We start from the raw sequence: 14,523 nt of genomic DNA, 5'->3' as shown, positions 1-14,523 counted from the left end.
CTTGTCTACAGTACATCTTATGCAGTGCAGTTTCATGCTGTTTAACAGGGGCTTCAAGTTCATGTTGTGTGAGTTCTGTTGTTCTGCAGGCTTCATGCGAACTGTGATGGTGAGGAGGAGGAAGTGAAGTCTCGGTTTATGCTGTGAATCAGAATGATTCTGCATTTGGTGACTGTACACCAGGGTTGCAATAATGACTGATACATTTGAGTTGTTTTTCTTTATTGCGACAAACACTTCAGGTCATTGTATCACTCGAGATGACTTCGTCTGCACCTGTCACAAAGACATGGATCAACAATGTGATTTTGTTCCTTATATTTTTGTAGCATAATGTTGTAAGAAATATTCTACATGTGCATTCTGTGGAGGAATATATATATTTTTGTCCTTTTCTAAAAGTCATTGAAAGACAAGAAACCTGACATCATGTATTATGTTGCAGTAATAGCCTACCAAGTTATTGAGTTACTCAGTTATACCATATTTACTTACCACACATTCATATTTTAACTAAGACATATTTTTATATAGGTTTTAAACTTTATATCTTTTGTCATATTTTTTGCCTTCTTTTCGTAATAACCTACGCAAGCTATGCAACTAGCTACGCAACTACCGCTTTCAAGCCCCAGAAAGGTAGTAAAGACATCATTAAGGTGATCCATGTGACTCCACTGTGGTTTAACCTCAATTTTATGAAGTGAAGTGACTGCTTTGCGCCAAAAAAGCATAATTTGACACTTTTATTTCCAAAATTGAATCTCCAACACGTGTTCAACTTCTGCTCTCGTGTCAACACACAACACACATGTGGTGCTCTCATAATAATAATAATAATAATTCGTTACATTTATATAGCGCTTTTTCTGAGACCTCAAAGCGCTTTACATAGATGGGGGGAATCTCCTCAACCACCACCAATGTGCAGCATCCACTTGGATGATGCGACGGCAGCCATATTGCACCAGAACGCCCACCACACACCAGCTTACTGGTGGAGAGGAGACAGTGATGAAGCCAATCAGTAAATGGGGATGATTAGGAGGCCATGATTGACAGGGGCCAAGGGGCAAATTTGGCCAGGATGCCGGGGTTACACCCCTACTCTTTTCGAAGGACATCCTGGGATTTTTAATGACCACAGAGAGTCAGGACCTCGGTTTAACGTCTCATCCAAAGGACGGAATGAACGCGCATTGGAAATTAATATAAAGTGGTAAATGAACGAAAGTCTTACGGGTTTGGAATGACACGAGGGTGAATAATTAATGACATAATTTTCATTTTTAGTTGAACCAATCCTTTAAGTTATCGAGTTACACAGTTATACAGTATTTACTCACCACACATTAATTTTTAGCGCAATTTTCCACCGGACAAATTGCGATTGTTAACTCATGATTTCTGTTCTGTCTGTGCGCACCAATCTTGCACTTCTATCTACTCATCAACCAGACCACCTAGAGACTTCGGGTTTTCGGCATTATGTTAAGGAAGGTCTAATCTCGGGAACACACAAAAAAAATCCAGAAAAAGATTTACTATCTCTTAGTGTTGTGATCCCATGAGGTGAGAACATTGCGCTAAAACACTCACTGAGTTTTTATTACTTGTTTGCCAAAGATTGATTTTATAATTTAAACTTTATACCTTGTCATATTTTGTTACTTTCTTTTTGTCATGAACATTTTTTTTACTCTCATTTGGCCCTTGGCAAATGTTAATTTTGGACCCTGTGTTCGTCTGCATTGGTACGTAGAACAAAAATGAAAAAAATATGTGAAATCTTCACATTTTAAAATGGTTAAAGGTGTTATTTATTACAAAAGCATTTTAGCATGTGGACAGTCCTACATTGTATGCTCTCTGTCTGCATGCTAAAACCCTTCAGAGGAAGTCATGTCTAGTTCATCTCCTTTAAAACAACGCTGCAAAAACAAATCTCTGGTTAAAATCTCTAGTTGACCTCACCAATTGACTAGGCAGTTGTTGGATTGACTAGTTAACCACTCTGACCCATCCCTGCTGCACAGACAACCACAAGATTTTGGCGTCCCATAGAGAAGTGTAAGGCGACGCTACGGATGCATCTGTGTGTCCCACCACATCTGCTATGCTAATTGTTACTTGACTGCCTCTTACTCTTCAGAGACGTAACATGAAGGAAAAAATGCTTGTTACTGTGTAGACAGATGAGGGACAGGATGTTGTGAATAATCCAGTTAAATAAATAACCCTATTTATTTATGAGATTTACATTACGTTTATATTTAATTAATTAGAGATGAAAACAGGACATCACTCGTTGAATTAAACATGCAATGGAATGAAGTCATGTGACAACGTTTTACCAAACTACAGTTGTTGTTTTTTGTTAAAAACTCCACACTTTCTCATGAACTATTTTTTTTTTCTAGCAGTAGGCAGAATGCAAGCTTGGTTTTAAATTTTTTTTTTAAGTTTAATTTCTGTTAGTTTTCATTCTGTAACTATTAGTTTTTAGGAGAGTTTTATATCATATACTATAGTCTACCGTTTTAAAGTTTCAGTAAAATTTGTTTTTGAAAGAAATTAATACTTTATTCAGCAAGGATGCATTAAACTTATCAGAAGTGACAGTAAATACATCAGCTTTACTTTTATATTATATATATATATATTCATATATATTTTAATATATATTAAAATAGAACATTTTAAATTATAATAATGTTTCACAATACACCAAACTTTTGGTAGTATATATTAAGCTATTTCAATCATTTTATATCAGATGATCTAATTTTTTATGTTATGGGTTATGAAATTAATTAAAAAGTAAAATTAATTTCTGGTCATTTTTATTTAGTAAGTTCTGGAGTCATAAAAAATTTCAGTTCCGTTCAGTTCAGTCAGAGAAAAAAAGTTTCAGTTCTTATAATTATATTAGTTTTTTTAAACCAAAAATGTTTTCTTTGAAGTTTAATTTAATTTGTTTTAGATTTTTTTTTTAGATCACATCGTTTAACTAAAAAAAAAAAAAAAAAAGGAAAACTAATTATGCGTTTTGACTGGTCATTTACATGACGACGGCGTTTTGTGGCCCTGATAACACAAACTTTTAAAAACGATACCGTTATCATCTCCGTGTAAACTAAAAAAACATGAATTTTTGAAACGTCAAAGTCATGCACATGCGCGTTACATGTTCAGTCTATATGCGTGAAGTGTATATCGTGTATAAGAAATACATCGCCATCTTCTGGCCTGACAGTATTTTTAGTAGTTTTCGTGGATCCGTGTGAACGGGGATTGTTTTCACAGCGCTGTCGTCTGTACTCTACGCGGTTTTTTTTTCTCAGTACATTGTTGTTGTGTAAACGTGCCCTTAGTTTGGTTAATGATAATAGCACCCATCTAAACTAATTTCATTCTTGCAACTTTGCCATTGTCTCAGATGTCAGCAGGAAACACAGCATTCTAGTTAAGCACATGTGTGCCTTGCATTTTTAGTATGCATCCATTTTCTATAGCCGATGTTCAATGCACGCATGCAATTTGCTCTTTGAGAAGAATCTCTCAATGCAGATGTTTTTTCCCAGCTGAAGTAGATGTCTTACACTATAGAACGATCTTCTTGGTCCCCTGTTGGTGATATGTAGTGTCTCAGCTGCTGTTTTCCCCCTCAAACATGTCCCGACCTGCCTCGCTCCCAGCGGTTTTGTCTTTTCTGAGCTGACCATGAAAAGTCTGCATTTAGCACAGCATCTCCAGGACATGATTGTTCGCAGGACAGTTGGATTCGCACACCATAAGTTCCAGAAAATCCAAAAGCAATGATGGGATACATCCTGATTTACTCTTGCCTCTTGATTTTTCCTCAGAACTTGTACCAGAACAGGTTTCTCGGGCTCGCAGCAATGGCCTCTCCATCTCGTGCATCTCATGGCAGGAGGCGATGCAAGGACCCGATCCGGCACAGTTTCAACCCTGAGCAGTTCCCCAACGTGGACTTCCAGAATGGCGTTTCTGAGGAGCTGGCGGCGGCCGTGCTGCGCTCCACCAGCGACACTGACCTCGTGACCTCCCACTGCCGCTCCACCCTCACCGTCAGCACCTCCAGCTACACCATCGGTCAGACGCAGGACATCACCCTCTGCTGGGACATCAAGGAGGAAGTGGACGCGGGCGACTGGATTGGCATGTACCTCATTGGTGAGCGTGTTTCTGTTTGGTCGTGTTTTATGCCGCTGGTTGAATGTTAAGACTAGGGTTGGGCATCATTTTGATTTGAACGATTCTGATTCCGATTCCGATTCCGAATCTTCCTTTCGATTTCGGTTCTTTTCGATTCCGATTCTTTGAGGGATGGAGTCAAAACCTGTCACAGGCTCATTTCACAGAGGACAATTTTATTTTTATTTAGTTTTAGATTTGGGAGCTGCAGCCCTTGTGGGAGAAGATTAGGAATGCCTCTGCACCAGACCAAAAAACAGATTTATAGCCTATGCAGAACTTGCACCCTGCATGGTCTGGACTCTCTGGACATGTATAAACTAACTCAATGCATTAAAGCTCACTTTAAAACACCATAGAGTATTTGTATCATATTCCGGTCGCGGTTTAAAATGGTTTAAGTCAAAAAAAGATGTTGAAATATGTTATATTTAGCATTTTATATGCAGCTAATAGCTACCTTGCTTAGCATGTATACTATAAACGTTCTCTATTTATATGAAAATACCCCAAATCGCGTTGGTCCACGTGACAGCTGTACAGCGAATGAGAGGGCGCTGATCATAAACTGACGCGAATCAGGAACATAGACTGTAAGATCAGGAAGAGCAGAGACAGAGCTCGATGTGTTCGCTGTTTAAGCTCTTCAGATTGCATAATGCAGTGGAAATAGAATATAAATGTTATTCTGTATGACGAAATATTTTACAAACAAATATTTTCTGTATATATTTGCTGGCGCAGCAAGCACTTCTGGTAATCCAGTGGCCACTATGGAAACAAAAACTTGCGCGGAATCGAAAACAAATTTTCTAAACAATTCCAATGGCATCGTTATTTTTTAAACGGTTCCCAGTTGGAATCGGTTCTCGATGCCCAACCCTAGTTAAGACTCAGATTTAATGAATATTTCATTCAAATGTTTGGAAAATGATACTGGTCTCATATGATCCTTCAGAAATCATTCTAGGTGTTTTCACACTTGGTCCTTTTCAGGGGTCTTATCTCGGTTTGCTGGACTTTTGGCCCGTATGTGAACACTCGGGACGTGGTCTGAGTATGGTTTGCCTTCAGCTAACGATACGGTTCACTAAAAATGTGCATTGTGAACACAAATCGCTCTAGCTCACTTAATTTTTTACATTCACAAACTCTTAATATAGTTTGGTCATCAGATGCCTCCATAGAAATCAGGTATTTATCATGGCTGCTTTTTACTGTCACTTTTGATCAATTTAATGCATTCTTTCTGAATAAAAGTATTAATTTCTTTAAAAAATATATTATACTGACCACAAACGTGTGAATCACAGTGTATTCTTGAAGTTATAGATTCTTCAGAGCTGTGTATTTGGTTTCTGGGGGTTTGGAGCACCAGTACATAGATGATTTTCTACTGCATATACATGGTTAGAAACAAAAATGATTTAATGTGAAAGGCCAGAAACATCACAAGCTTTTGAAGCCCATTTCGACCTCAATAAAGTAAAATGACTAGTTTATTTCTCAGAATTTACTACTTTGTTTCTCATATTTGCAACTTTGTAACTCACAGTTTGACTTTATTTGTAGATAATTGCAGCTTTGTTTCTTGCAATCGCATCTTCATATCTCACAGTGTGACTCATGTTAAACTTTAGTCTGGCGTTTACCTTTTTTACTCTGAGGTGGAAATGATCTTCCATACAAGCTGACTTTGATGTTTAGCATAACATTCACTACTACACTTATGTTTCTTGTATATTCATCATGTTAGAATGATTTCTGAAGGATCATGTGACACTGAAGACTGGAATAATGATGCTGAACATTCAGCTTTGCATCACAGGAATAAATTACATTTTAAAATATATTCAAATAGAAACAATGATTTTAAATTGTAATATTTCACATTATTACTGTTATTACTGACCACCCCCCCCCCCCCCCCCCCCCCAAATGTAAAATTAAAATGTAAAAATTTGTACTGGTAGTGTAAGTTATTTAAAATTCATAACAAATAAGATTAATTGATAAAAAAAAAATCAAGTTTTTTGTTTATATGTGGTATATTGTATTTCATATAGACAGGGAAAGAATAAAGTGGCTAGAGTAGCTCTTCAGCACTGCGAAAATAAACGCAGCCTGTCCTTCAGCTGAAGGCCACACATTTCCGTGTAGACAACTCTGGATGACAACTCTATAATGAGAGCGATATAGTTTTGTCTCGTGTGTCTAGTGTTATAAAGGTTCTCTGATGGCCTTTAAAAGCTGTTAATGCTTTTTGGCTTTAATTTGAGTTCAAAAGCTTTCTCATCTTTTAGAACTACCATGAATGAATGAAGAATAAGATATGAGGCTTTTCTTTTCTCTTTCTCTTAGATGAGGTTCTTTCTGAGAATTTTCTGGACTACAAAAACAGAGGTGTGAATGGCTCCCACAAAGGTCAGATCGTCTGGAAGATCGAGGCCAACTCCTACTTCGTAGAACGTATGTGCCGTTTTAATAGCACATTGTGAAACATTCTTATTAAATGATGCAGCATTATAGATGCTTATTTCCCACAAACAGGATGCCATTCGCTAATATTTGCTTGTAGCTGTAAATGTTCGTTTGGCTGCTATGGTAACAAACACCAAGACAAACCACTTCCATACAAACAACATTTTCAGAGGTGTTTCAAGTCAAGAAGTGTGAAGATAAAGCATTCAGGTGTGACACTCTCATTTCATGGGACTCAAAATACATTTAGTTTTAATATAGTGTGTCTCACGAAAGGGTGTGTGTGTGTGTGTGTGTGTGTGTGTGTGTGTGTGTGTGTGTGTGCTTGTATTAATATAAAGCACAAGCCTCAGCTGTTTGAGGGTTATGTTAGGCTACGCTGTCTCTGCTTGACGGTCCTGAAATCATTCTCATGTAATACACTGTGAGGCCATATGGCTTATATGCTGTTTCTTTTTTTTTTCCATTTATTTTTGGCACTTTTACAGATACCGATACTAGAGAGAAAACACGCCTACATACGGACTCAAAATCACAAAACCAATCAGGTTTAAAATAGATGTTTTTTTTTTTTTGGGAAAAATTAGTGATGAAGTGGGGCTTTATGAAATCCCATATTCGGTTTTAATATTTCTCCATTCAGTTTTAATGGATCACTTTAAAATCGAATCAGTCTTTTAAAATGTAGTCAAATCAAAAGAAATGCATTTATTTATTTATTTTTTGCAACTGAACACTGTATTCATGGTGTTTTAAAGCAGGTCAGATGTCATATGTGAGAATTTGTTATGTCCTATAACTTAAAATATATTAAAAGTAATATTACATATTATAATATTGTTTAATATTATTAATATTAAAATATAAATTCTGGCCATTATTTGGCAAATAGCCAAATAATGAAATAGCAAGACTTTTATCACAGTATTTTCTGTCCTGTGTCGATGTGTTTCTTATTGAAAGAGGAAGCTGGGGTGGGATATATTTAAGGGTCCTTTTTTAAAAAATAAAAATGGACAATAACCACATTCAACTATTTTTACCTTGAACGAAACCAGTGACGAACATTTCCAGACACTTCCTTCGCAACCAGAAAAAAAGTAAGCAACCAATACACAGACGATGTAAAATTGGCTACTTGCTAATTTCTAGCTGGTGACAGCTTTTATAATTTACTAGGTGGGCTGGAAACTATTTAGACACCTTCTATAAAGCCTTTTATAGGCCCATGTGAACAAGATGAGTTAAGCATATCTGGAAGAAAAGAGTTTCCTCGCTGTGACCTTTGACATTTTCTGTGCTTGGCTCTTTTTCAGTGGAGACCAAAATCTGTTTTAAATATTATCATGGAGTGAGCGGAGCCTTGCGGGCCACCACACCATGCGTCACCGTGAAGAACCCCTCCGCACCGGTGAGCAAATCAAAAAAGAAGGTTGAAATGCCTTTAGTTCAGCAGTGGTGAGTAACAGAAGTGTGTAGGGATCAGTCATGTGACCTCCTGATGTGTGCATCTCTGCGGCGATTCCATTGCATGATATTACAGATGTGAGGAGAATGCAGCTGTTTTATCTTGCGTCACATTTCATCAAGAGTTTTTCAAGAGCAGGATAGTCCGTGCCATCTGTTTCTCAGAGGATTAATGCTGCAGATAATCTCAGGTTATCATTTGATGGCTTAATACAGGCCTCAATACCTCCATAAGCACAGAGTGAACCAAACTCTCTTTTTGTTTCTTAAAGGTAAAGTGTGTCATTTACATGTGAAAGGAACACATTTTTATCAACTTTTAATTATTTTCCCCCACACTTAGGTTCACATTACATCAATCATTTTCATTAAAGTGCCCCTATTATGCTATTTTTAAGATTTAATTTTGTTTTGGAGGTCTCCTACAATAGGTTTACATTTATCAAAGGTCAAAAACACTTTAATTTTATCATAATATATATTGAAGCATTACCCCTTTTCCAGGCCTCAGCTACAACTACAGTGTTTGAGGGCGGGTCGTTGTCCGCAGGCAGCCAATGAAGACCATAGGCTGGCATTATGCAAATTTGTTACAAACGTACGCAGGAATTACTGACGACTCGTTTTGGCAGTTCAGAATTGGAGACAATAACTCTATTTATCATGCACTTTGAACTTTAAAACATTGCAGACTTTATACTTTCACAAACAGTTATTTTACACACTGCATGAAAGGTAATATTCAGAAAACAAAAGCATAAAAGGTGCACTTTGAACATTTTATATTTTTGACCATTGAATTTCAGAGCACTAAAGACTGAATCATCCTTGATATCTTTCTCTCTTCATGTCAGTTTCTGTCCCACCGAATGTCCGCTTCTGCTTGCGGCTTTTTGAGTTTTCAGCCAAATGAATGTGTGAAGAACATATTTCAACGCTTTGGCGTTAGTTACTAACCTGTTGGCTGGTTGCATTATTAAGAATGGCTGTGATGTAAGAATGGTAACGTCTGAGCTAAAAGAGTCAAGTCAAAAAGACAAATGTTTTACAAAAAAAAAATCTCAATTGCTGTGGCACATTTTTAAACCTTCGTGTAACTGTAAAGGTTCTCCTTTTTTTTTTTTTTTTTTTTTGTTGCAACGAGGAACAAAATTACAATGTTTTTTTCTGAGAACTGAGAGATTGCCTCAAATATGATGCTGTGAGACTGTGAGTGATTTGCCCAAAAGGCTGTTCTGTTGTAATTTTTGATCAGGATATGGCTGCTGATATTATGCAATAGGTGTGTAGCTGTTTCCAATGAAATCTGACGCACTGAACTTTCTGCCGTCAGGTGTTTAAGCCGGTGGCCACAGATGACGTACCTCAGAGTCAAGGCAGAAGAAGGCTCATCAGCTTCTCTCTGTCAGGTGTGTGTTTCCATAAACACTGGTATGACCAGACAGTCCATCATTAAGCTTTATCAATATTCATAGGGCTTCTATATTTAGTTTATCCAGGGGATTTCATTATTGATCCAATGCTTGCAGTCTCCTGTAAACAACTATAGGAACATGTTTACCTCAATTACTTGTTTCTTTCCTTACAAAAGACCACTCCTGCAAGGTACATCTTTGTTGAGCAATTTAGGAGATTTTAAGATGCAAATTTGGTCCTGGTCATGTAATGATAAATAAGTATGCTCGATTCTGTTCTAATACTCTGGATTATTCTGTTTTCTTCTTTTCTCTTATTTTGTTCTATTCTGTTCCTTTCTACTTTTTGTTACATATGATTATGTGTTCTTTCTGTTCTCTTTTTGTAATATTCAGTTCTGTTTTGTTTTATCTTGTTCGATTCTGTTTAGTTTGTTCTGTTTTATTTATTTTGTTATTCTTATTTGTTCTGTTCCATTTTGTTCTTTCGTTTATTTTGTTCTATGTTTTGTTTTGTTTTATTCTGTTCGATACTGTTTTGTTCTGTTATCTCTTGTATATTCTTTCTGTTCTCCTCAATGACTGTTTTGTTCTGCCATATTATCTTCTGTTCTATTGTATTCTGCTCAATTCTCTTCTTTTATATGGTGGTCTGTGTTTCTGTTTCTGTTCTTTTTAATGCAGTTATATTCGGCCTGTTCTGGGGCCTCATTTATAAAACTGTGCGTAGGAACCTTACTAAAAGTGTACGTGCGCCCGAAAGCCAAAAATGGCGTACGCAAAAAAATATTCAGACTTATAAAACCGTGCGTACGCCAGAACCTGCACAGAATTCACTTTATAAATCCCAGTCAGCGGAAGATTGTGCGCACATGCGTCTCCACCCTGAAATAACCATATATGGAGCTTACAACGCTTAGTTTTACTATGCAGATCCTCATCTACATATCATTTGCATATGATTATTCATCCACGTGATAACTTAAACGTTATCACGTGGATGAATAATCATATGCAAATGATATAAACGGTACAAGAAACATTACATTAATACAAATCAAGTAGTTGTCTATCCTTGCCTTGTTTTTGAATAGCCTACATAAATCAAATAGTGTAAAATAAATTTCAGAGAAAGTTTTTCTCAATCTTTTCCACTTGCCGAATTGTATTTTTAATTGATTTATATTTTTAATGGAAACAGATAGGCCTTGGGCATTATTTGCACGAAACTATTTTCTCAGACAATCTGGTATTATCATGATAAGCAATTATCTCTGTGGTTAAAACATTAAAGCACGCCACAGGAAAAGTGTTCAAAAACAATCGCATCCACAACAAATATTTCTAATGATTGAATTTAAAAAAATGTTGTAACTTCAATAATGATTTCATGTTTAAGTGTTTAACTCCATTAATTTGAATGGCATATTTAATATAAATGTTTATATCATAAGTAAAACATAGTTTAAATCATTATTTTATTTATTTAAACTGTTATTTGCGTCAGTTTCACTAAACGGCTCAACACGCTCGCTGCCGCGGACATTTAAGAAGGAATGGATATTTGCTTCAAGTGACAGGCTTGGTGATTGAAATTGTATTTGTATAATCTTTCTGTATATGTTTAATTTTCTTTAGATTTTCTGTATAAAAGTGACTAAAAATACATTTAACTCCAGCTCACCATCGGTGTCGCCAAAGTGCTCCATCTCCAAAACGTTCGTACGCATGGGTCAGAGTTTGCGTGCAGGTGTGCAAATTTTCCCGTCAAGTTTTTCTTTATAAATCCCACCTTTTGCGCAGGAACTGGCGTACGCATGTTTTCAGCCCCGTTTTGTGCGTACGCAAGCTTTATAAATGAGGCCCCTGGTCTAAAACACACTTAAAGGGGTAACAACACATTTTTTTAAATTGCTATTTTAATATGGTTCTTGAAGTCCAATAATAATGTTAATGAAAAATGTTTGCACACATAAAAAAAATATTTATTTTTTTTCGCACACACACACATATATATATGTGTGTATGTGCGGAAAAATATATATTTTCAACCTTGATTCTGAGCCTCTGTCTGAAATGATCCGTTTTTACGGGGCGGCTCTTTTAAGGCTTGTCAGTAAATGTCCACAGTTATGATTGGCCGTATACATTATCCATATAAAACTGTAATTTATAGACAAAGCATTGAAATTAAATCATTTACTTGTGGTTTGTGATGCAGCTGCTGTCAGATCCAATACAGTTGGTGGCTTCATCTTTCAACAAAAGTTTCTTTGCAAACTCTCCATTACACTATGCCTTGTTTACAAAATAATATATAATATTCAGACGCGGGGCGCTATTAAAATAAACCATCCACTTGTTCCTGACGCTGGGATCCTTCTGAAGTCTGTACAGAGATGCAAACAAGCTGTTTAAACTGGGCACGTCAAAGCAAACGTTCTTTCGCTCTTTCTTTGGTCCTGTTGTCAGCATACTTAAGCGCATGGAGTATGTCTGAAACTGAATGTTCATCTGTATACTGTATACAGTGTAGACCGTGTCAGCGTCACATCCGGTGAAGGCAAATGTCAGCCATTAAGCAACTGAACACCAGTGGGCGGGGCCTATGATGCAATGCTGTATACTATTCGACAATGTCTTGCTCTGGAGGCAAGCATATGCAAATTTATTTGTCCATGTGATATCACAAATCCCACAATAGCTAAACACATCGTTTTTGGAGCTTTTTTTGTAATGAGAAAGACGTTTTATGCTATGAAACTTGCAGGATATTCAAAAGTTCAAGGCCAATTTGATTTCTCATGTCATGACCCCTTTAATATCCAGCAATATTATGGATTTTACTGCACTGACAGTAAACTTGAAAAATAAAACCTGAACTGAATTGATCTGAATAATGACACTGTTGTCTTCTGCTTCATATGTGAGTTTTTTTTTTTTTTTTTTTTTTTTTTTTTTTTTTTTAAATCAACATTGTTATTGAACTGATATGAGTTAACAGTGAACTGACTGGAGCTGAATAACATCATTACTGTCTTCACTAGAGCTGCTTATAGCTGAATTGAAATTGCTTCATATTGAATGAACTTTACACAGTTATTGACCTAAACTGAATCAACGCTGATCTGAATTGAGCTGAATGATGACAGTATTATCTTGCTACAGCTGCTTTACAGCAGAATTTGAATCTGTCTCATATTTGATGCATCAAGTTTGCATCATTAATTATGTTACTTTCCTGTTTATCACTGTGAAGCTGCTTTAAAACTATTTCTATTGTATAAAAGTATAAATAAAGCCGACTTGACTTCTAATTCTAATTAATTTCTCTGTCTTTATGTTGTGGTCAGACTTCCAGGCCACCGGGCTGAAGAAAGGCATGTTTTTTAACCCCGACCCCTACCTGAAGATCGCCATCCACCCCGGCAAGCACAGCATCTTCCCTGCCCTGCCTCACCACGGCCAAGAGAAGAGATCAGGCATCGTCTGCAATACCATTAATCCCGTTTGGCAGAGGGAGGTATGGGAAACAAACAAGCACATACATACTCTAGATTAAACATGCTCATATATAAATCCTTATAAAACAATATCTGGCCCCACTGTTATTATTCACAGACGTTTAACCCAGCGCTGCCCTTCTGTGTTTTTGTATTCCACATGGACTTTGTCATGTAAATCCTACATTCTGGAAATTAACTTGATGCGTCACTGCAGAATCCCAAACACGGCTCACTGTCCTGCTGACTGACGGACCGGATTTAGTTCAAATCTTTTTCTGTTTTCATTAGACAGCATGTCATCTTCGTAGGGCTGGGAATTGAGAAACGGTTCTATTTATAAACAAATATGAGAACTGTATGATTTGAGTCACAGACAAAATCATTGGTTTAAAATGGCTCGCTCACTAACAGACCCAATTAGAGAGAATATAGATACACAGTTAGAACCTTTGTTTAATTAATGGTATATAAACAATGTACACTACCTTTCAAAAGTTTGGGTAGGGTAAAAAAATGTTTTTTATTGTTTTTGAAAGAAGTCTCTTATGCTCACCAAGGCTGCATTTATTTGATCAAGATACAGTTAAAACTGTGTAATATTATTACAGTATTATTATAATGGTTTTCTATTTTAACATCTTTTAAAATGTAATTTATTCCTGTGATCAAAGCTGAATTTTCAGCATCATTACTCCAGTCTTCAGTGTCACATGATCCTTCAGAAATTCCAATATGCTGATTTGCTGCTCATTATTATTATTAATGTTGAAAACAGTTGTGCTGCTTAATATTTTTGTGGAAACCATGGTTTTCAGGATTCTTTGATGAATAGAAAGTTCATAAGGACAACATTATTTGTCTCTTTTGATCATTTTAATACATCCTTGCTAAATAAAAGGGTTATTTCTTGTTAAAATAAAATCTTACTAACCCCAAACTTTTGAACGGTAGTAGTTAGTATATGTAATTAAGATTATTTATTTGGTGCTTTATCAAAAGTATTTAAGAAACCTTAAAATAGCCGTAATATTTAAATGGATTGAGAATCCGAATCGTTAAATTCCTTACAATTCACATCACTATCACATCTTTTTGGTGCAGATGAGATGAGATCACCTGGATTTGATGGGATTGTTTTCATGTTGTAGAGTGGCTGTTTCTGGATGATATTGTCCTCCGCTAAGTGCTCTTATTAGATTTGTGATGAGTAGAGGAGATCGCCTTACAGCAGAGGATTGAAATAGGTCAAGATATGGGGAATGAATGATGGAGAGCAAATGGAGATTTGTTTCCTTACTATCAGTTTTTGAAGAGATTTGAGTGAGACCCTTTGGTTAGTGCTGTATCTTTTATAAGTGATCATAATAGCTGAACTTCAGTTCTTAATTATTATAGGTTAAATTAAATTAACCTAAAAACCTAATGTTTAACATTAA

The 14,523-nt window shown here is 36.2% G+C and overlaps 1 protein-coding gene across 2 annotated transcripts in view; it reads left to right on the top strand.

Annotated features, from left to right (window-relative positions):
• hecw1b (HECT, C2 and WW domain containing E3 ubiquitin protein ligase 1b) overlaps window positions 1-14,523 on the top strand; it is a 39,896-nt gene that overhangs the window by 4,009 nt on the left and 21,364 nt on the right. For both annotated transcript variants that reach the window (XM_079877669.1, XM_079877668.1), the window contains exons 2-6: window positions 3,867-4,197; window positions 6,580-6,687; window positions 8,016-8,110; window positions 9,500-9,575; window positions 12,935-13,104. In XM_079877669.1, the coding sequence (XP_079733795.1) occupies window positions 3,867-4,197; window positions 6,580-6,687; window positions 8,016-8,110; window positions 9,500-9,575; window positions 12,935-13,104 (780 nt within the window). The remainder of the gene's footprint in view (window positions 1-3,866; window positions 4,198-6,579; window positions 6,688-8,015; window positions 8,111-9,499; window positions 9,576-12,934; window positions 13,105-14,523) is intronic.

The sequence above is a fragment of the Squalius cephalus genome (genome assembly GCF_949319135.1).
Source record: "Squalius cephalus genome assembly, chromosome: 7".
Classification (NCBI taxonomy): domain Eukaryota; kingdom Metazoa; phylum Chordata; class Actinopteri; order Cypriniformes; family Leuciscidae; genus Squalius; species Squalius cephalus.
The sequence above is the reverse complement of the archived record's forward strand: the minus strand, read 5'-3'. Positions and strand labels throughout refer to the sequence as shown.